The sequence below is a fragment of the Micromys minutus genome (assembly GCF_963924665.1).
Source record: "Micromys minutus genome assembly, chromosome: 18".
Classification (NCBI taxonomy): domain Eukaryota; kingdom Metazoa; phylum Chordata; class Mammalia; order Rodentia; family Muridae; genus Micromys; species Micromys minutus.
Window position 1 is genome coordinate 48802322 of NC_137953.1, and position 23317 is coordinate 48825638.

Below are 23317 nucleotides of genomic sequence, written 5' to 3' on the forward strand. Positions count from 1 at the left end.
TGGGCTTCTTTCAAAAAACACAGCCCCCCCCCGCCCCCACCCGCCAAGTATATATTTAAGCTGCTGTGTTGCTGAAGGCCTGCACTTCCAGCACTCTGAGTGGGAAGAAAGAGGGTTATAGGGTTACAGAAAGCCTGGGCTATACTAGTGAGGCACTGTCTCAAAAAGAAGAAGAAGAAGAAAGAAATCAAGGGCTGGGTCACCAAGGGGCTTGGTGGGTAAAGGTGCTTGCTGTAGGAAGGAGAGCTCAGATTCTGAGAGTTGTCCTCCGACCTCCACGTGTGCTATGTGGCACACACAAGCCTGTTTTCCAAAGTGCTGGCCTAATTTGTATTTCACCTGTGTATAGAGTTCACTCTTAACCTTTGCTTTCAGTAATTCCGTGGAAAGGTAATGGTGCACAGTAATTTTAATTTGGATTTGCCTGAGGACTAAAGTTGAGCCTCTTATCTGTTTATTTTCTGCTAATCTATCTTTGGCAGTTTTTTTTTTTTTTCTTTTTCTTTCGGAGGAATGGGTTCTCACTCTAGCCCACATTGGCCTCAAAGTCCCAGCAGTCTCCTGCCTCAGCCTACTGAGTGTTGGGGTCATAGGCATCCCCCTGCTGCTGCACTTTTATTGTTTTGGACCCTTCCCCCTCCATGGGGTTGGCTGATCTAAGCATAGTGAGAAAGGACAGCTCTGTTTTCCCCAAAGCACCCAGCCAGTGTCTCCCAGTTTCTGCATGCCATAAGCTTATTTGGAGACATCATTTGTTCGTTTTTATTAGGTAAGGAATGTTTTCTTCTATTCCTAGTTCACTTTCATACTGGCACCCTGTCCTTCTTTCTCCTCCTTCTGTTTTAAGGGGGGCTGGAGAGATGGCTCAGTGGTTAAGAGCACTGACTGTTCTTCCAGAGGTCCTGAATTCAATTCCCAGCCACCACATGGTTGCTCACAACCATCTGTAATGGGATCTGATGCCCTCTTCTGGTGTGTCTGAAGTCAACAACAGTGTATTCATAAAAAGTGAATGAATAGGAAGGGTCTGGAGAGATGACTCAGGGGTTAAGAGCAGTCACTTCTGAGGACCTGAGTGCAGTTCCCACCCCGCATCAGGCAGCTCACAAAGCCTGCTCCAAGGCATCTGATGTCCTCTTCTGGACTCGAGGCACCTGCATTTATTATGTGTATATGCTTGCAAACATGTATACATAATTAAAAACAAAAATAAATCTTCAAAAATAAATTGGTAATAAGATGATTATAGTTTTTTTTAATCATACGATGATTTGCATTTTGTTTTGTTTTTAATTTTTGAGCTATGCATAAGAAATCCCATTTGGTCATTGAGTGCTGTCTTTTTTAGGTATCTTGGGCACTGAGATACCACTCCATAACCTTTGAAGTGGTGGTCATGACAAAGGCAGATGAACTTGTTGAGATTATATAGAAAGGCAAGTTCCATGAAAAATTCCGGCTTAGGTAATATTGGGTGGCCACTTTGGAAAATAGTCTAGCAGTTTATCAAGATGCTAAATACAGAGTTTCCATACAGCTTGCCATTTCTACTCTTAGAGAAATAGAAACATACACCCCACATAAAATACTACACACAAATGTTCCTAGAAACATTGTTCACAGGAGGTTGATGGCCTAGAAGGCCCAGAATGAATGAAGAAAATACACAGTGTAGCAGAGCTAAGGGACAGATACAGTGTAACAGAGCTAAGGGATAGATACAGTGTAGCAGAGCTAAGGGATACAGTGTAGCAGAGCTAAGGGATAGATATAGTGTAGCAGAGCTAAGGGATAGATACAGTGTAGCAGAGCTAAGGGATAGATATAGTGTAGCAGAGCTAAGGGATAGATACAGTGTGACACAGAGCTAGAGGATAGATACAGTGTAGCAGAGCTAAGGGATAGATACAGTGTAGCAGAGCTAAGGGATAGATACAGTGTAGCAGATCTAAGGGATAGATACAGTGTAGCAGAGCTAAGGGATAGAGCAGGATAACCTACAGAGGGGATGAAGTGTAAAGGCAACTGGATAGAGAACAACTTGAAAGCAAGACTGAGAGGGGGAGCCACATCACAGAAAGTGTCCTGAAGAGGCAGCTCTGTGCACACTAGATGAGTGGCTGCCATAGGCAAACTCAGAGTCTTTTGTCTACCATGTCTTAAGTGTGTCCAGCAGGATTGTGTTGCTACAGATAGATACCTTTAATTCACTAGAGGTTGAGCGTACTCCAGAAATGCCTGTTTGTCTCCCTGCATGGCCGTAGTTCTTTAGAAAAAACAGGGTTATTTTAGATTTAGATTTACATATCATATGCATGCCTGGTGCCCACAGAGGCCAGAATAGATCATCGGATTCCCTGGAATTGGTGTTACAGAGGGGTGTGAGAGTCACCATGTGGGTTCTGGGAATTGAACCCAGGTCCTCTGCAAGAGCCGCCCTGCTCTAATCTGCTGAGCCATCTCTAGTGCCTGTAGTGTTTTGTTTTGTTCTACTCCTAGGAGTCTCTTTCAACTCACCCAGCTCATTCCATTGTTAAGGTTCTTGCTGGCATTGTGGGGCAGGGGCGGGGACCTTCTCTGATGTTCTGATTAAGCCCCACTCAGGAAACTGTGGATCGAGGGTGTGGCTTTCCCCATCCCTTCCTCTCCCTAGATGTTAGCTAGGCTCAGTCCTGGAGAGCCCATGTAGCACCAACATTATTTTGTTGTTATCTTTCAATTACCGGGCACGGCATTGTCCACTTGTAGTCCCAGTTACTCAGAAGAAGGCAGGAATATGGAAGGTTTGAAGCTAGCCTGGGCTACATAGTGAGAACCCCACCTTCACCATCAAAACAAAACTATTCTGTGTGTTTGGTGTTGTTGAATTTTAGTTTCAGTTTCATTAATTTTTATCATTACTAGTTCACTCCATTGTCGAGTTTTCACGATCAAACTGTAGACCCCGGATTCCACCCATGGCACTACAAAATTCAAACAAGAATTTACTCAGTCTTAATGAAAGACCAGGATAATGGCAGTGTGGGACGGTCCTCAGTATGCTTAGTCCTACCTACTACATGGTGCACTCCCCTAAGCCCAAGCCTGATGCTTTCTAGGATGGATGGCTCTTCATCTTCCCCTAGTTAGACGCTCATGTTTAGCTTGCTTCTAGATAATGTCAGGTTGATACCTCCCAGGGGTAGAATGCTAAAGGACCATAATTAGGGGAGAGCCTAGTAGGAGAGCAGAAAGAAAACATTCTCCCAGTGGCCAAAGCTTTCCCTAGTGCCTTTCATGCTCTTTCCTCTAAGCCCTGCGAAGAGCCTCACAGGCAGTATCTGAAGGGTTATAGCCCACGGTTTAGAAGGAGCGGGAAAGGAGAAGGAACCCAGCATGTGTGGGCACTGAGGGACGAGGCTTTGCTGCACTAGTGGGATGTGGTTGGGGTGGGGCTGCCTGTCTGACTCCATTGGTCTCCAGGGCTCCTGTGTGCCAATTCTTTCTCCATTACCTAATGACTGCTCCATGAGCCTGCTGTAAGCAAAGTATGGAACACAGAGCTTCTGGAATGTTCCCGTTGCCATCAACTCTACATACTACTAAATAACAAAGCAGGAAGAAGATGGATGGGACCCAATGGATTCCCTGCCAGGCCCAGTCCTAAAAGTAAATGTAGAGTGTTCCAAGACCACAATTCTCAGAAATGGATCTGGTTTCTAGCACTCACAGATTTGGGGTGTAAAATGGTAGTGGTGGACCAATGGCTTTCCCAGGTTACCTAAGAGGAGGATGTGACACTGTTTCTCGTCTACCTAAAGCCTGCAGTGACACCTGTGACGGCCTCACTTTCCATTTGCAGTTGCTAGCTAGCTTTCTCCTGTGTCACATAGCTTGAGACCTCCTGTCTAGGGAATAGTCAGGCTGAATCTTCCTATATCAAGACAATATTGCTCAGATATTCCCACAGGCCGATCTCACAGTTAAAGGCTTCTTAGAGCATTCTAGGTGTGGCAAGTTGATCTTTCAAACAAGCTGTCAACAGTTTGATGGAATATGGGGAGAGGGGTAGATTAGGAGGTAGTTATCCCAGAGTGATACATTCAAGTCTTTACCATGAACATTGTGAATGAGCCCAGGCACACACAGTCATTGAAGGCATAATCACGCTGTTGTTATTGCATCTTTTACTTGCCTATTATAATTATCACCTTTAAAGCTCACTGCCTCGGTCTGCTAACCCACACCCAGTCCTGGAAGCTTCTAGCCTCTGTACAATCTAATCTAGGCCTAGAATGTTTTTAGCCTCAGAGATTTACTGTCGAACAAGCTTCCCCACTTCCTAGTTCTGTCTTAATCTATGTTTAGTTTTTCTTTCTCTGAAATCTCTCTCTAAAGAACTGTCCCAGTAAAACGGCCTCTCCTTTCCCTCTCCTCACAGCTCTCTTTCTTCTCTTCTCATGAGGGTCAGGCATATCCTATTTCTCTAATCCATCACTTTAAAAAATGGCTGCTACTGTCTCCATACTAACATTACCACATACCTTGTTTGGGATTAAAGGTGTGTCCTAAGGGCCAAGCCACACCACAACTAGAAACAATCCTTTTCAGTAAACAATACAATGGCAGGGTTCAGAGTGTGACCAAATATTCTGTAGCATATTGAAGCAGGGCAGACTAAACCACTGCACCCAGGAATAGAGTGTTCACTTGGTATCCGTGAGGGTTTGGGTTGGGACTCCAGGTTCCTCTCCCTTGACAAAACTAGACAAGGAAAAAGCCACATGTTGATGAAGTCAGAGAGCACAGTGACACAGGTGTTAGACAAGGAGTGCCCGGAACCGAGGAAGAAGCAAGGGAAGAGGAAATGTGGGGCTGCAGCTTCTGACCTCTAGAGCTAGGGACAGTACAGTCATGCTCCTGTGAAGCCACCTGTACAAGAGGAAACTGTGCTCCGTTGGAGGGACTTGTCTGTGGGTGCGCTGACTCCCAGGAACTAGATTGGTAAAGTTCTCCAACATCATTCAGTGTAGCTCTCACAATTGGTTTTTAAGAATACATAGGGCTCAGTGGTTAATAGCACCAGATGCTCTTCCAGAGGTCCTGAGTTAAGTTCCCAGCAACTAATTACATGATGGCTCACAACCATCTGTAATGGGATCTGATGCCCTCTTTTTGGTGTCTGAAGACAGTTACAGTGTACTCATATACATAAAATAAATAAATAATAAATCTTTTTTTTTTAAAGGATACATGATGCTTAGCCACTATTCTAAATCTCCTTTGGGCAGATTGTGGATTGCCAAACTGGTCTTCCTACCTAGAATACAGAATCTCATACATCTTTCCCCCAGGAAGTTCTACTTCGTCTCTACACCCGGGCAAGCTTGTGTGTAAATGAGCTGGAATCAGTGTGTGATTAACATACCTGGCTAAGGGGGGAGAAGCACAGTATAACCCTGCATGGTGCTGACAGCACTCCCAGTTCTATCAAATCCAAGCCACCATTAGTTAATGCATTAACCAGGCTCGGTGGCTCAGGCTTGGACGCCTAGCATTTAGGAGGCAGGAGGAGGGTCATCGTAGTTACCAGCCAGCTTGGGCTTGCAGAGTTAAACTCTGCCTCCCAAAACCAGTAAGCCAGAAAAAGAAAGAATAGCTATTTTATAAACCACTAAACACACACACACACACAAACAACTCTGAAAACATGATCAACAGATATTTATAACATGTATTCATTAGAGAGACACAATAAGATGTTGATCTTGGAACATGTGGTAAGCGTTGCTGAAAACCTTGTCAAGAGTTGTGCTATCTAAGCTAAGGGAACAGAGTTAGAGTCCAGGTGGACAGGGCACACATGGTAGGTGCTCATCACTGCCTGTACATGGTGCTGGGGTTCAAACGGACACTTTAAAAAAGTCTTTGTTGATGGTGTGTTTGTATGTGTGTGTCTGTGTGTTCAGCTGCAGGGGTAGTTCCTTACCTTGCAGGCTCTCCCACCTCCCATCCTGTTGTAGGAATGCAATGATTTCAGATACATGATACTAAATCCTGCCTTCCCAGGACTCTAGAAATCCAAAGTCAGGTCCTTATGTCTTCATGGCGTCTCTAGCCCCCTCAAACTAGACTTTGGGTTTCTTCTTGCACCACTATTCTTGGGTATTCTTGACAATGTAACTATCCATTGAGTTCTCTCTCTCTCTCTCTCTCTCTCTCTCTCTCTCTCTCTCTCTCTCTATTTATATATATATAAATAGAGACAGACAGACAGACAGACAGGCAGGCAGGCAGGCTGGCAGGCAGGCAGACACAGACAGGAACTGGCATAGGCTTTTAAACCCTAAAGCCCACCCTTAGTGACACACTTCCTCCAATAAGGCCACAGTACTCCAACGAGGCCACACCTCCTAATTCTTCTCAATCAGTGTCACTCCTTGATGATTAAGCATTCAAATATATGCGCCCATGGGGACCATTCTGATTCAGACTACCACAGAGTTATTGTCTGACTGTATTTCTTAAATTCCACTGATGCTGACACCTCCTTAGCAATATCAGGATGACGAGAGATTATGATGCTATCAGTTGGGACATCCTCAGTCAAAGTGTAGCACCTAGAGGGTTGGGAAGATGCGTTTCAGTGTGTAAAACCTGGCCATGCAAACATGAGGCACTGAAGTCCAGTCCCCAGACCTTGCTGATAATTCAGGGAAGGGACATGACCTGCCTCTTCACCCCACCTCTTGAGGCACACTGGCCACCCTAGTCTAACCAGTGACTCCCAGGCCAATGAGAGACTTTGTCTCAAAAAAGAAGGTGGATGGCTCTTGAGGAATGATGCCCAAGGTTGTTAGTTTCCAGATGTACTACATGCACTGCACACACCAACATACATGACACGCAGATGCATAATCACATGTACATGCCAACTGACCCCGGCCCCCAGCCCTACACCATGGCTCTAGATTTGTTTGTGTGTGACGGGAGAGAGTTGAAACAGTGTCCAGACTCCCAGAGCTCACCGTTTAGTGGGACAAGAGACATGCACCACATATGGGGTAGATCTTTTTTAAAACATGACGTTCTGTAATGTATGTCTTCAGTCATATACAGCAGTCAGTCCCACACATGGAACAGAATACTGTCCCCTTAATAGAGTTTTGACTGCCTTTGGTGCCCATAGGCTTGATGGTGCCACACCATGAATGAGAGACTGGGATCTTGCCTATTTATGAAGAAACATTTGCCCTCTTCAGGCTGTGGTTCAAGATGCCCAGCAGGGCACTGATGCTCACTAAGGTCACCTTTTAGGACGGCTTGCTCTTGAACACAGTCTCCTCCTGCCGTTATCATGGCTTTCCTTCCTAGCAATGTCCTCTGCAAACGGCACCTGCTGTGGATCCGGGGAATAGTGGGCAAACTAATGCGTGGCATTTTCAGTCTGGCCAGTCTCACGGGGTGAGGAGTTGTCCAGACAGAAACATAGCTGGCCACGGCACCCCTTCCCCACACAGCCTCCCTTCTGCTGAAGGAGAAAACCAGGAATCATCAACACCTTCTCATAGTCTCTGATTTTCCTCCGTTCCCACACCAGCTTGATCAAAATGCAGTCCTGGATCCGACTCTGCTTCTCTCGTGTCTGGCTCTCCACCTCCAGCCATTCCTCTGGGTAACTGATAGACGCCAACTGACCCTATCTGTAGGCTTTCTCCTATAGGATCACATTCTACAAAGGTGAAAGCACGGCTTTCTCACCTTAGATGTAAATAAGATTAAAGGCCTTATTTTGGCCTCTGAACTTAGATATCATTTGATTTAAGATATATATGTGTTTGTGTATATATATATATATATATAATATATATAGTGTATGTATGTGTATATATACATAGTATATGTGTGTGTATTTATATATATATAGTGTATGTGTGTGTATGTATATATATGTATATATATGTATATATACACACACATACATACATATATATGTCTCCTCCATAGTCAAGATCCCAGCCTCACATATATATATAAAACCTTTAATGTAAATATTATGTATTTATTTATAAATATTATATGTTACACATATACATATGTGTGTATTGTGCAATTTTCTTTTTTCCCCCTTTTCCTTTTTCTATTTTAATTTTGAGATGGGGTCTCACTATGTAGCTCTGGCTCCTGGAGCTATGAAGACCAGCCTGGCCTGGAATTCAGAGATTCACCTGCTTTTGCCTCCCAAGTCCTGGGATTAAGGGACTGCCTCAGCACACCTGGGCTAGGATATTCTTTTAAGAGACCCGTGTTCTAGTCTCAGAACTGTTCAGTTTGGACAGTTTACTCGCTAAGGCCTGCATGCTCAGCTGCCCTTCCCCCACTCTAAGCTGCATCCATGCCTGCCCTTATTCCCTTTCCCGGGACTTGAGACTTTCAGGTTTTGTTCTGTTTTTCTCTGTTGGACATACTTCTTGTTCACACAGCATTCCTCTTAGCTCATTGGTCATTAAGGGGAGCCGTTAATGAGCCGTTAATGGCTGAAAGTGGTGAATTTGCGTGTCAGGTTGACAAGGGCTGAGTTATGTTGGTTACTTTTAGCTGCCGACTTGATACAACCTGAACCATCTGGGAAGTATTAATGAAGTAATTAATTATCTAGATCAAGTTGGCCTGGTGGGCATGTCTGTGGAAGATTATCCTGAATGTTAATTGATGTAGGAAGACCCAGCCCGCTGTGGCATCCTCCAGGCAGGGGACCACAGAGTTGCTTTGGTCAAGGTGTCTTTATCACAGTAAGAGGTGCAGGACAGCTGCCTCTCCCGCCCCGCCCCACCCCGTTCATTTTCTCTCCTTAGCCATTCTTCCTGAAGTTACCCAAGTGTTATTCGTTTTTCTTCAACCTCCCTGAGGTTGAAGGTTCTGGGTGTTGATCCACATAAGTCACCACAAGTCCTGTCCTGTAGCAATGCCCTCAACATACATTCTTTTAAACCAATAAAACACCTCTCTTCCTTGACCCGTACCCCACCCATTTAGGCTAAATGGCCAAGCTAACCCAGCCCAGGCACAGCACTTTTCCCTAGCCCAGTCCACAGAGGGTCTTTGCGAGCATCTGTGTGACTGCAGCCTGTTACCCTTTTGTGTAACTTGCAGGCTGTTACTGGAAGGGCTATGTTTTAGGAAGCAGGGAATCTGTGAGCTGGGGGTGGGGGTGGAGGTGTGACAGCAGAGTCCCATGGCAGACTTGAGGGGCTGTGTAAGTGCAGGTTTATGAAGGATGCAGGCTTCAGCAAGGCAATGGGTAGCAGAGATGGGTGGGAGGCTAATGTATTTCGGACGAGCTATTGGAATCCACAAACACTCTGGCTAACACCTAGCTTGATTCTGTGTTGTTTTTATCAACAGGAAATGAGACTAGCACACCTGTTATCAAACCCAAGACCGATAAAGACGTCCTGGCAACAACAACTAACGTGACATTAACTACAGTCACTGTCACCCCAGCGGTAACTGCACGTTCTTCAGCCCAGTCAAGCAACCCTCCACCATCCACAACCTTAGTCCAGCCTCTGAGACAGATTACAACCTCCACCACTGATGCCAGCCTGAAGCAGAGCAGTAGCAGTCCGACTACAACTTCCAGTACCTCCGAGGAGAGCAAGACAAGCTCCCCCAGGAACATTGCCCCCACTAGTAGCAGTGGACAGACAAGCTCCTCTGGAGGCAAAAGTGGTGACAATATTACCACAACCCCAGCAACCACTCTGGGGCTAATCGACCGGGTCACTCCTCAGCCTGGCGACCTGAATACCTCCTCAGAGCTTCCTTCTAGCACCGCAGCAAACAGCACGACAAGCCCTCAGCAGCCTGTGACTTCTCCACGGAACACAGAGAGCCAAACCGAGGGACAGCATACCCCTACTGCTGTCACCAACAGCTTTGGCTCCATGTCCAGCACTGACAACTCTGTGCTGTCATGGACTCCACTCAGTAAGTCATTCCTTGGCATTTTTTTGTTTTTTCTTCCTTCCTTTTTCTTTTTGTCTTTTGTTCCTCTCTCTCTCTCTTGGTTGTTTGAGACAGGGTTTCACTGTATAGCCTTGGCAATCCTGGAACTCACTCTGTAGGCCACGGCTGGCCTTGCCTACAGATCTACCTGCCCTGCCTTCTGAGTACTGGGATTAAAGGCATGCACCACCATGTCAGGTTCCTTCTGTTTTTCTTAAGAAATGAGAAGGCCTGAAGAATCGGCCCAACTCGTGAGAGCACTCACTGGCTGCTCGTACAGAGAGCCTCGGCCCAATTCTCAACATACACATGGCAACTGACTACCATTTGTAATCATCTAATGTCCTCTTCTGGCCTATTTGGGCACTGCATACATGTGGTCCATACATGTGTGTGTGTGTGTGTGTGTGTGTTTGTGCGTGTGTTCGAGTGTGCGCGTGTGTGCGTGTGTGTGCGTGTGTGTGTGTGTGTGCGTGTGTGTGTGTGTGTGTGTGTGTGTGTGTGTGTGTGCTCGAGTGTGTACGCATGAGAGGGAGAGAGACTTGGCGATGCATTTTCTCATACTGTTGTTCAGTTGGAACATAGCAGTGTATGCCGAGTTTTAGCCATTCCACATGTCTTCTGCCTTCATCAAGACCTAGCCTTGGATGCCCTGTAGCAGTGACAGACCAGCAGTACAGATTTAACTACGCCACAGTCTATACCCAGGCCTGAGTTCAATTTCTCGCAGCCACATGGTGGCTCACAACCGTCTGTAACTGGATCTGACGCCCTCTTCCGGTGTGTCACGGACAGTGTGGTCCTATACATAAAATAAATAAATCTTTAAAAAAATTCTAAAATGGTGCTTCTCAGACTTGATAGCAACCTACCGTAAGAAGTACAGTTTTTAAATAAGTAAAAATAAGTAAACAAAGGTGTGTGGACCCCAGGGACCCATGTGATGGAACAGGCGGGTGGCCGACTCCTGAAAGCTTGCTTGCTCTCAGGACTCATGGCATGTTATGCATACTTCTGTTTTCTGTCTCCTTTCTCTCTCCTTCCTCCTCTGTCCCTCTCTCCCTCCCTCCCTGACACCGGCTGGCCTGGAAGGAACTCACTGTGTAGACCAGCATGGCTGCAAACTCACAGAGATCTGCCTGCCTGTGCCTCGGTTTAACGCTGTGCACCCTCACGGCCAGCTAAGTCTACTTACTTTGTTTTCAGTGTGCTGGCCTTAACTGGGTGCTTTCAGTGTTGGGATCTATGGCCGGCTCAGGAGCCTTCAAATCCTGAGGCAGACTTTCTGAGCGTGAGGCTATGTCCTGAGAGACAGGGCCACACCCTGTACCGGGTGCACAGGCTCAGACTGTTTGTTAGCTGTGGCTCACTGGTACACAGGCTGCACCTGTGCATCCGAGAGGTCACTGCAGCGTGGTTTTTGCGACTCCTGCATAGTTCTAACTTCGTCCAAGTCCAACCCATTCTGTACATGGCCCAGGACTCCACGTCTTCATCCCTGCCTCTTTCCTCTTCATAGCTACTGGTTTCAGCTTGTGAGAATCATGAAGCCAGAAAAGCCTGTCCTTCCTTGGCAGGTCCAGCTGGTCTCCTCAGCCTTTGCTTTGTCTGTTACAGTACCGACGAGCACCTCTGAAGTCCCTCAGTCCATCACTAGCCAGACACCAGGCTTCACTACCCCGCCCGTCTCCACACCCCGACAGCCTACAGGGTCTCCAGGGAGAACTGAGGTGGTGCCTACGGCTGAAGACTTCACACATTCCACCCCTCACTGGACTCCAGTGGTCCCGCAGGACCCCAGCACACCCTCTCATGTCTGGACCTTTAGGAATTACAAGGTAAATCTAGCAGAGGATGGGATGAGAGAGCCCCGACTCAAGGGAAGTCTTTTCCTTGGGCGCTCTCAGGGCCTCTGGCCGGGCGCTTTAAGAACTTGTGAAACTGGGCAGCCAGGTACTCCTGTCTTCGAAACTGACTACGCACGCCCGACCATGCCCTGTGCACTTCCCCGGTGCCACCTACCCTCACCAAGGGGAGAACCCAAAATCAGGTGACTCTGTGCCTAAACCTTCATCTTTTGACCTCTTCCAGATAAAATGTGATCCCGCCATAAAGCCAGCCGAGGAACTCCTCATTCTGAACCTCACAAGAGCCAGCCTTTGCGTGAGTATACGTACCTGAGCCCCAGTTCACCCTACATCACCCCAGCCCCCAGTCCATGCACTCCTCAAAGGGAGCAGACTTCTCCACATCCAAGCTTTAGACTTCCCTAAGTCAGGGAGTGCACATGGTCCTGTTCCAGGCCCAGGGTGTGTGCGTCGCATGCGCAGGGTATTGCGGAGCATGCGCAGAGGACTTGCAGAGCACAGCTTTTACTGCTCCAGGTGGTGTGGTTGCAGTTCGGTGGCTCCCTCTGTGTGTGATGTATTGGAGGATCTTGGCGAGTTGCGTGGGTCAGGCCTCTAACTCCAGCTAGTTAGGATGTTGAGGCAGAACTGAAGTCAAAGTGGCACCTTGGCCACAGTGTATTTGAGGCTAGCTCTGGCAACTTAATGAGACTTTCTCTTTTAAAGTAACTGGGGTGCTAGAGAAAGCTCAGAAGTTATGTTCTGAGCAATCACCCTCTGTCCTGATAGTGGAGGCATAGTTCCTGGTCCCACGCATATATCCACATAAGAGGGTATAGAGATGTGTACAGCTTCCTTCACATCACCAGTGTTCTGAGACCACCGGCTTGGTGGGGCTGCACAGCACATAGCCATTGACCTCCTTGGTGCAGGAGGTGGGTGCTTCGTTGCTGCCCTCTACTGGCCACTGCCATTTTTGCAGCCACTGGGATCAACACTAGAAGAGGGCTTGGTTTCTCTTTCGGTTAGAGACCTTGGGCTCTGCTATTATCTTCTTCCAGGGGTTTTATTTTGCTGTGACTTAGCGAGTGAACTGAAGAAGCACGAACTTGGCCATCAGAGCTTTAGAGGAAGCAATGTTGTTCTGGAATTGTGTTTTGGGGAGAAGGCAGGAACAGCATTGAAATTGTCCCCAAGTTGTTGTTTAAGTAGAAGCCATGACACTGTATTGTTAGTAGGAAGCATTCTTCCCTTTCCTCAAAGGATGATGGGAAGGGCTGGTTCCACCCCGGTGGTGAAGTGCTTCTAGGCTGAAGGAAGTAGGAAGTGAAGGGTGGCATGTGAGAGACCTAAAGGATGCTGGCGTCAGGAGCTCATGTTTTCAATCTTAGCACCTTATTCAGAATCAGGAAGGGGCAGTGATCTCTGAACTGGAAGGACCAAATAAAAGTCCATAGCTTACACCTCAGCATCAGCCCTAAAACCCCATTCCTGTCTCCTTGGGCTTAGGTCTGTGTAAGTAACCCCGTGGACATCCCAGAACCTTCTGCCCATTCTGTGTGCCTCTCTTTCCCGCTCAGCCTGAGGTACCAACAAGAGGCTGGGGAATGGCAGGCTTCAGTCCCTGGTTGCCGTTCTCCCCTAGCAGTGGAAGGGTCCTGTACCCTGCTTTACCCCACTCTCAGCTGAGGCAACAGAAGACAGTTACTGGTTCCAGAGCCTCCAGGACCTTGCAGGGAGGACGGGGGAAGCCTTGGGGGGAGTGGGTGACATGCAGACAAGACACACAGGCTGAGGGGATGGGAAAAGAACTTGGAATGAGACTGAGAGGATAAGGACTAGCCTGGGAGAAAAATACAAAACTAGGACCAGCGACTCTTGCAGGCTGAGTGGGCGGGGGCACCCTCACGAGCCCCAGGTGCCGTGGCAAAGCCTGGGAATCACCTGCGCTCCTCGCTCTCTGTACACTAGGGAGGGAACCCTCCAGAACAAAGACTCTTGGAACTGCTCTGTCATTCAGTCAAGCCCTCCTTCAAGCCAACGGAGGACTCGTGCGCTCTACAGCTGGCCCCCATTCTAGAGAACCAGGCGGTGGCAGTGAAGAGAATCACTATTGAGAGTGAGTTGAGGTTGAGGGGACCCGCCTGTGCGGGCGGGAGTGCCACTCAGGGATGGTTTGGGGTGGAGGCACCTAAAAATATAAGCCAGCAACCATCCCGGGAGACCCGAGGGACTGGGATAGGCACAGGACATCAGGTACTCTACCCTGCCATTTCATTCTGGGCATTGGTCTTTCCCACAGCGAACCTTTCTCCTAAGACCGTGTTTGAGCTGTTGAAGGACAAATGGGATGACCTGACAGAGGTGAGAAGCTCCGCCCCTTCCTGTCCTGAGCTCAGTGTCCTGTGGTGTAGGAGGTCCTTTGATAGTATAAGCATGCAGGAGAGACACCGAGGGACAGGGCGGGTGGTAGGATGGGGCAGCAGACCCACACTGAAGGGCTCACATTTAACTGGCGTGGAGAAAAGAGGTCTGGATTCTTTTCTGCCCCTGACATTGTGTGTCTCCGCAAGGTCGGAGTCAGCGACATGAGGCTGGGGAAGGAAGGGCCCCCGGAAGTCAGTGAGGACCGATTCAGCCTGCCACTCATCATCACCATCGTCTGCATGGCTTCCTTCCTGCTCCTCGTAGCTGCTCTCTACGGCTGCTGTCACCAGCGGGTCTCCCAGAGGAAGGACCAGGTGGGTACTTTCTTACCCATGCCCTCTCACTGGGTCCCTCCACAGGAGTGGGGGTTCTTGCCAAACAGGCTCTGTCCTCACTATCAAGTTAGCCTGGAAGCAAGAGCAGAAATACTGGGTTTAAGCCCTGGCTCTGTCCATGTCTGTGAGTCAGTCCTAAGTCTGCAGTGTTGTCACTGGCATAGTGGGGATGGTATCTTGCAGAGTTGTTCTGGAGACTTAGGGATATGATCTCTAAATATATATCACGCATCATATATCACATGTCACATATCATATATCACATGTCACATATGTCATATCACATGTCACATATCATATATCACATATGTCATATGTCACATATATATCACACATCATATATATCACATATCATACATCACACATCATATATCACATATCATATCTCATACATCACATATCACATTTGGCCTTAGGCAAGTTCTCCTCCAACCAAAGCTTCTTTCATCCAACCTACTAGAACCACATCTTCTCTGGTGTGGTGGCATACATCTGTAATTGCAGCACTTGGGAAGCTGAGGCAGGAGGATCACAAGTCTGAGGCCAGCCCGGGCTCCACAACATGACCCTGTCTCATCTTTACAGCGCTGCTGTGCTGTGGCTCTCCACCCTAGCTGAGTACCAAGAGCATTGAGACAGTTCCCACACCTTACACACTGAATGAAGCAAAATGAGAGCAATGTGTTCCCACAACCCAGTCTCAGAGCACAAACTTCTGCCACCCCGCTCACCTGCCACCCGCTCACCTGCCTGCCACCCCGCTCACCTGCCACCCGCTCACCTGCCACCCGCTCACCTGCCACCCCGCTCACCTGCCTGCCACCCCGCTCACCTGCCACCCCGCTCACCTGCCTGCCACCCCGCTCACCTGCCACCCGCTCACCTGCCACCCGCTCACCTGCCACCCCGCTCACCTGCCTGCCACCCCGCTCACCTGCCACCCCGCTCACCTGCCTGCCACCCCGCTCACCTGCCACCCGCTCACCTGCCACCCACTCACCTGCCACCCCGCTCACCTGCCACCCCGCTCACCTGCCACCCGCTCACCTGCCACCCCGCTCACCTGCCACCCCGCTCACCTGCCACCCGCTCACCTGCCACCCCGCTCACCTTGACCACTTGGAAAGTCAAGCTGGTCTACAGGAGTGTTTTTTGTAGTTTTTTTTGTTTGTTTGTTTTTGTTCTCTGTTCTTATATGGAATGAAGTAGAAAAATAGGTTTTATGGTGAAGGATAGAGAAGAGAAAAAAGAACTTAAGGACAAATTGTCTTCAGAAATCTTTCCACGATGTCACAAACTGCCACTGCAGTGCAGGTAGAGAGCAGCTGGCATTTAGGATATGGTGATGTACTCATGAGTTGACCTGTGCCCCCACAAGTGAGCCATCGGAATTTTAACCTAGCCAGCTTGAGGTCCGTGGGCTGAATGGGGAAATGCTTCCACACCGAAGCTCACAGCACTCCAAAACCGCCTTCTTCCTGGTGTCATTGTCCCCACTCTAGCAACGACTCACAGAGGAGCTGCAGACAGTGGAGAATGGTTACCATGACAACCCAACCTTGGAAGTGATGGAGACTCCTTCTGAGATGCAGGAGAAGAAGGTGGTCAACCTTAACGGGGAGCTGGGGGACAGTTGGATCGTCCCTCTGGACAACTTGACGAAGGACGACCTAGATGAGGAGGAAGACACACACCTCTGATCAGTCTGCCAGCTACCCCAACTGCACTGCAGAGCTCCAGACCACCCAAAGTGCCATTTGGACAGGGGGAGGGAGAATGGATTCCAAGGGTTGTCTCCCTCCTCCCCATCCCCACAGAGCCTTAATTTTCCCTTTCAAGTTCAACGAAGTCACATTCTGTCCAGTTCCCTCATGTAAAATAACCTACTTGTGCCTGAACCAGAGCCGCTCGCTGGAAGGCAGGAAGATGGAGAATGCCATGCGAGAGGCTCCGTGGCTCCTCTAGGAACGGCACCCTCTCATCTCTTAAGTAAGATGACCGAAGCCTTAAGAGGTCAGGTGACCTGCACAGGGCCACACAGCCCTTTGGTGACAGGTGGTTTCCCTCAGTCTGGTGCTTAATGGCATCAAAGCTCATCTGTGTTCATCTGTGCCCATCCTCCAAGGCACAATTTGAAAGCGGGCAGGCTGGAAAGAAAACCAAGCCTCTATGGTGTCAAGGACAAGTCCCAGTTTCCCACCTCCTGTCTCTGCCAGCCTGTGGTATCCCACCTCCTATGAGTTAGTCTTTAGTCCCATTATTCTCCAGGGCATGGCTTTGAACCTCTTCTACATTCTGATATCCTTGCCTTTGCTTAGTGGGATTGGATCGGGACCTAACTCACAGGCTTCACTATCTAATGGAGTCTACGTAAGGGGTGGGTGGGCAAGCCGAGAGAAAGGAAGCTCGTGCTCAGATGGCTTCCCCATGGCAGCTGATTCTCTACGGACACTGGCCTATCATTCCAAGCACTCCCTAGAAGACACTCCCCAATGTCCTCTGGCCTTCTGCTCCCTGTAGGAACAAATCTGCAGTAGCTACTGAAAACAAGATGTTCCTTTTTCCTTGTTCACTACTCAGTGCAGGGGGTGACTCTTCAAAGCTGAGTGTTACAGAGCAGTTGTCTAGGGACAGATATGTCATGGGGTCCCGATCGGTCCCTGATTGGCAAATGTGTCTCAGTAGACAATCGATCTTACCTACCAGGCATTATTCCACAGGAAGCTCAGGGACTTTTCAAGTTACTGAGAACTTGGGTTGTTGTGTTATGGTGTGTTGTATGTGTGTGTTTAATCCAGCTCCTCACTGCCAAAGGCCAAAGCTCAGATCCTGAAGACTGTTAGCTAATTTCACTGGTTTGCACCCTCCTTTGCCATGGAGAAAGGCCCAGAACATGCAGTTTTAAGATACCTTTGCCCACTCTCGCAGCCTGGATCCAGGCTTTTGCTTCTGGTGTTCTTTGTCCCACTTTTGGTGGCATCTCAGGGAAACATAGAACCATGCCTAATACGTGGCACAGGATTTTATAGACTCAGCAGTGTCAAGCAGCCATGTGCGAGGACCCAGCATCGTGATGTTTCATCTGCTTTTCTGAGCAGGGGTTGGGGGACCCCGTGTGGGGTTAGGCCCACTGTCTGTATTGTTCTTGGGTATAAGTTCCCATGACTAACTGTCTGCTTTGGAGCAGTTTATTTAAAAGGGGAGCTAGGGGACAGACAGGTGTTCTCTGCCTAATTCCATCTTTACAGTTGTCACTCTGAGATACAGATAGGGAGAAAAGGCTCTCAGTGAGTTTCACCGGAGTTGAAAAATGATAAGAACTCACAAGCCCTGTGGCCTGCTTCTCTTGGATTTGCAGAGAGGGTGCAGAGCAATGCAGCGGGGGAAATTAGGTCTGTTTGCCCCCTGCATTAGGTTCTGTTACCTAGTGGGTTCATCCTGTCATGGCCTGAGAGGCAAGGCCATCTGACAGACAGCAAATGCTTTTTCTGCAAGCTGGTCACAGATTCCAACCCCACAGCCTGTCGGGTCTGACTGTCTGGGCTGGAGGAATAGTCACAGCTCTGCCCAGGGTAAGCCCATGGGAACTCTGCCCAAGCTGGCCCAGCGTTCCTTCGCATGCACTCTGTGTAGAGTTTTAGTAGCTTGAGCATCTGATACCTGGCCTTCACTTGCTCTTACTGCTGGGACATCCGTTCAGCATGGCATGCTGCAAGGATCTGTTGTCATCCTCCTGTGTTTATGACTGGGTTCCTAGAGCTGTCTGTTAATTCAGGATCTCAGGCCCAGTCCGAGAAAAGGAAGAGGAGGGGAACTTTAGAACCAGCTGTACCAAAGAGAAAAAGAGAACTCATTTCAGTGGCAAAATGGTTTTCCCCAGCTGCAACCCCCAAGGGCCTGACGGCTGACTGAACAAACTCGCAGCTCTTGTGCCTCCGTGTGAAGGTGAGAGACGCTCTGAGCAGAGGGCACGGAGCAGTGTGCCCGGCAGAGATCCAGACTCACCCAGGACACTCAGCTTCCTGTCTTCCCTGACAGCCAACAGGGGTTTGAGTTTTATTGGCTTTTTTTTTTTTTTGCCTATTTTTTGGACAAGACACTGGTGGAACTTTGAAGAGTAAGTTGACGTTGACGAGATCTATGCATGTTTTTGACAGTGTAAATAGAAGAGCAACATGTTTATTTACCCTGTACTACTTCCAGAAAGTACAAATCTTGGGGAAAGACTTGGTAGCTAAGAGAGATAGATAAGCCACACCCCACACCCCATTTTCTGAACAAGAATGTAAATGTCTATCTAGTAGAAATGGCTTTTTAAAAAATGAAGAACATAGCGAGACAGCTGGCAACAACAATCCCCTTTAGGTAGGGGACTTAAAAATCTAGAGGACTGTCCTTGCTCCTCCAGAGACAAGTCTCAATCCTGCTACAGTTCTGGCTGGAGTTGGGCATGGTCCGTGACGGTCACAGGGAAAGTTTTGGAGATACAGTTTAGTCTTTCTACAGGAAAACACATCTGAAGCCACATAGAACCTCCCAGGGACAGAGACAAGATGAAAACATGCATCCCAGACTGCCCACCCTGTGCCGCATGTTTCTCAAGAACGGGGAATTAAGGATTGCCGCTCCCAGGTACAAGGTTAATACAGAATTCCACCTGTATTGTGAGTCCTTCCTCACAGTAACCCTGGAGGGCCTCAGAGGACACGAGGGATACAGCCATGTGCTGGGCTCTGGAATCACATGGTCCAAGGTGGCAAAAAACATTTTGGGGGCTTGTTTCCCCCCCCCGTCAGGAAATAAATTTGGAAAGTCCCTGAGCAGCAGGAGGATGAAAGGGACTAGATGAGGGCAGAGGGAGAAACCCTGAAGCGCAGCCTGTGTCCGTCAGTCATGTGATACTTCCCTCAGGTCTGTGGAAAACCCACCACTGGGCCGGGATCCCTGGTTCATGGGGCCTTTCTGTTTCTTTGTGAATGTCAACCAGCTTGCCCAGGAGATTGGGGGAGTGTATGTTGTAGTGAACAGGGGTCTAACGTACACTGGAATTGAGAGACTATAGTTAACTATTGCATTTTCTTATAAAGTATATTTTGGAAAATTGTACACTGTCAATTAAAATGCTTTTGTGTAAATTGGTTCAGGCCCTAGTGTTTTGCTCTGGCTTAAAATTCTTCATCCATGCACCCGAGGATATCAGCTACTTTTGGGGTCTAATTTGGGCAGTACCTGCTGCATTTCACCAGTAGAGGGGGAAGAGGAGATGCCGGAAGGAGCGGAGGACATCAGAGCCTGGGTGGACCCTTTCCTCACTGGGCACTGTTTACAAATTTGTCATCATCTAACTCCCCTCTACTGCCTGGAGTGTAACAATGTGACCACCACGGAAGATACCATGCCAACCAGGTGTAGAAACACCATTAAGAGATAAAAACAAGCATGCTGCCAAACAGCTCAGTTCCGCACAGTAGCTACAAGAGTTGCGCTTGTCTTCTTACACAGGGAAGGATGGAGTCATGATACCTCTCTCGGCCACAATACTGACAGCTACATTTTTTCAGGGCAAGGGGACCCTGAATTACCAGCTTGCAGTAGGGAAAGGTCTGTCCTGCAGATCTGGCCCATCTCTGCCTCCCCCCATAGGAAACTCAGCACGGGATATGATAAACTGCAGGCTTCCTCTTTGGCCTAGACCCCCGACTCCCAGATTTTCTCCATACCACCATCATGCTTGAGCTCTAAAAACAAATTCCATTTCTAGATCATATCCACAGTTACCATGGACTTTTTTCCCTTAATCTTTTGTGCACTGGTAGGCAAGCGACACCCAGAGGGGCGGGCCAGAGCTAGGGCCAGGGTATTTTGAGGTTAACCTCATGAGTATGCCAAAGACACAGAAAAGATTCAAATGCCAGGAACTCCCAAAGGACCATGGTCCTGCTCAGGCATACTGTTCTAACAGTGACTCACAGTTTATCACAGCCCACACGCTAGCTCCAAGGCTCCATTCTCTTCCGGAGTAGGCTGCTGACCTGGCTCCTTGTCCTAACAATCCTAAGGTCCTCCTAGTTGATTTTTTCAACCTATAAGCTCCCTCCCAAACCACCTCTCTCCTGAACCCCAAAGGGGGGAAAAGATAGGAGTGGTCACTCTAACAAACACTAAGGAGCATCTCAGGAGTCTCAGAGACGATCTAGTGCTAATATTTAGTGTAGAGCTGGTCAAGATGTACCAGTTTGTACAGTATGCACACTGCCAAACATCCTTATCTCTTGGATTCTGCCAGTCATCAGGACTTCCCAACAGTGGACAGATCCCTTTCCCCTGGCTTTTCTCTTCGCTGTTACTGACTGCCCCTGCTTTTCCTGGCTGAATACGCAGAACAGTTTCTGTGGACATCAAAGGCACTGTGAAAAGGGCTGGGTAACTTGAAGCATCATGCTCAGATGTCTTAATCTCCATTCTTCTAAAACAAAAACTGCAGAGGAGGATACATGGTAAGAAAGTTTGAGGAAAGAGCAGCCAGCCATGCTACAGCAGAACCACACCTTGCAACTGAACCTTCAGAAGGTTGCTGTTGTGGACATGAATGGTACTCTACTCCTAACTCCACCCACTTCCATGACCTCTGGCTGTCACTGTCCACAGGATACATGTGTGTGGCTGTAGTGGCCACAAAGCTGCAACTTATGTGTGGGCCTGAGCGTACTGAACAGGAGCATCTGGAGTCTTAAATGTGCTTTATTTTCTGCCATCTTCCTGATGGGAGGCAGGGACAAAGTGGTGGGCACGTTTCTCATTTGATCCCTGTAATTCTCAGGAGGGCGATTCCTCACCTCATCAGTGCACTCATGTTTTCCTGTTTTGAGAACACAAATATCACTTCTGAGCCATACTGAAGCACACCCGAGCAATGGAAGCTGTGCAGGAAGAGGTTGATGTTAAGCCTTTGAATACACACAGTGCAGGCTCATAACCCTGAAGCATTTGAAGTGGGACGACAGGGGAGAGACCTTGCTTTAGAGCCCACCTCCGGTTTTCTTAACCATACATTCCACTTGGTATATCTGAATGTACTTTTTCAGCCCTTAACGATTCTCCTTCATGTCTGAGACAGAAACCTAGACTTTCCTAAACATGGAAATATGGTAGCATCTCTCCCTTTTCTACTTTTCCTACAATTAATTTTGTTTCAGTCAAGTTTTTCTTGTACTTTTAAACTAGTATGACTAAAATCCAGGAAACAAGTGCAAACACAAAAAGATAAATTGTTGATTCCAGACAGATTATTTTTCCCCATGGAACAATTTGCCAGTGTTTCTCAAAAATGGAAACTCCCCCAGAAATTGAGCATGTCTAATGCTTTACCTGAGCAGTCTCGGGGAAGAGCACCCAAGGCTTGTGCTTTGCCTATTTCTGAAGGCCTGACTCACTTGAGGGGATCATGTAGCTCAGGTTAGCCTCAATGCAGTTAAGGATGATCTTGAGTTCCTTTCTGCTCACCTTCTATATACTGGCACTGTATATGCCCTGCAGTTTATGAGTGGGCAGCAAATCTAAAACCTCCTGCATGCTAGGCAAAGATCCTACTGACTTCACCCCACAAATGTAATCTTCTAAAAATTCAAAGTAATCTTGGCAAACACGTGTTCATATATAACTTTTTTATTAAGAAAAGGAACAAAATACACTCTCCGTATGTACATTACATACAACATAATTCTACAAGTGCAGTTGTTCAGCAGAGATCACTCATTTATTTACAAAGTAGTGATAACATGTGCCAAACCTGGGGTCAGAAGATTACTTTTACCAAAAAGAAACCCTAGAAAGCCCGCAAGGATTAGACAACAGATAGAGCAGAGTAGATCAGGCTAGCCCAAGAATGGGGAAGACCAGAACTCAGCAGCTGGAAGAGGTGAAGTAGACACAGGAGCACTGTTTAAATGCTGGCCTTCCAGCTGGCATCGAACTATTCCCAATGCTACAGTCTGATTGTAGCACTGCCACAGACGGGGGTGGAAAGCAGAACCTAACAAGGTGACGTTTTCCTCCATACACCAAGAGGAAGACTCTAACTGGAGAACTGAGGAATTCCTGGTTCTTTGCTGGTGTTTATACACTGTTTTTTTAAGCATTTGTTCGACATGATGAGCTCATATGCCAAAGGAGCAGACTCTGTATTCTGCTCATATTGTATTTCTTCTGCATTGCTTTCAGCCTTCTGAGTGTGAGGTTAATTATGGCCATAGAAAAAGTTCATCACCAACAGAAGTCTGCATATGGTGCGACTCTGTTCCACATGCCTGTGATGCTAAGGCCACAAAAGTGCTGTCTTAGGGATCACATTTCCAATAACCTCAGCAAGTGACAGTCCATAGCTGCTGGGGAGTTTTTCTCTCTGAGGTTCACCATTAGAGTCAGTGAAGACACTACTTTTCAAATCATTTCTGGCCAGGTCATGCTTGAGGAACGTGGCAGGGAGGAGCTTACACCTGCAGCCTGGTCCTCCTGCTCACCGGAGCCAGAGTCAGAAAGGCTATTAACATCTGCTCAAAAGTCTTTGTCAGCTTTGGCCTTTTGGATAAGGAAAAATAAGAAAAACAATGTCTTAAAAGGGAGGGGCTAGCCAGGCCTGCCAGTGCCTGGGAGGCAGAAGCAGGAACTGAGTTCCAGGCCAGCCTGGTCTACACAGTTCCAAGACAGAGCTACAAAGTGAGA

At 48.0% G+C, this 23317-nt stretch overlaps 1 protein-coding gene across 1 annotated transcript in view; it reads left to right on the plus strand.

Annotated features, from left to right (window-relative positions):
- Positions 1 to 19702, plus strand: part of PODXL (podocalyxin like) — a 43006-nt gene extending 23304 nt beyond the window's left edge. The window contains exons 2-8 of the mRNA XM_080932526.1: positions 9385 to 9969; positions 11605 to 11825; positions 12079 to 12150; positions 13806 to 13953; positions 14137 to 14198; positions 14408 to 14575; positions 16099 to 19702. Of these exons, the coding sequence (XP_080788652.1) occupies positions 9385 to 9969; positions 11605 to 11825; positions 12079 to 12150; positions 13806 to 13953; positions 14137 to 14198; positions 14408 to 14575; positions 16099 to 16296 (1454 nt within the window). The 3' untranslated portion in view covers positions 16297 to 19702. The remainder of the gene's footprint in view (positions 1 to 9384; positions 9970 to 11604; positions 11826 to 12078; positions 12151 to 13805; positions 13954 to 14136; positions 14199 to 14407; positions 14576 to 16098) is intronic.
- The last annotated feature ends 3615 nt before the right edge of the window (positions 19703 to 23317 follow it).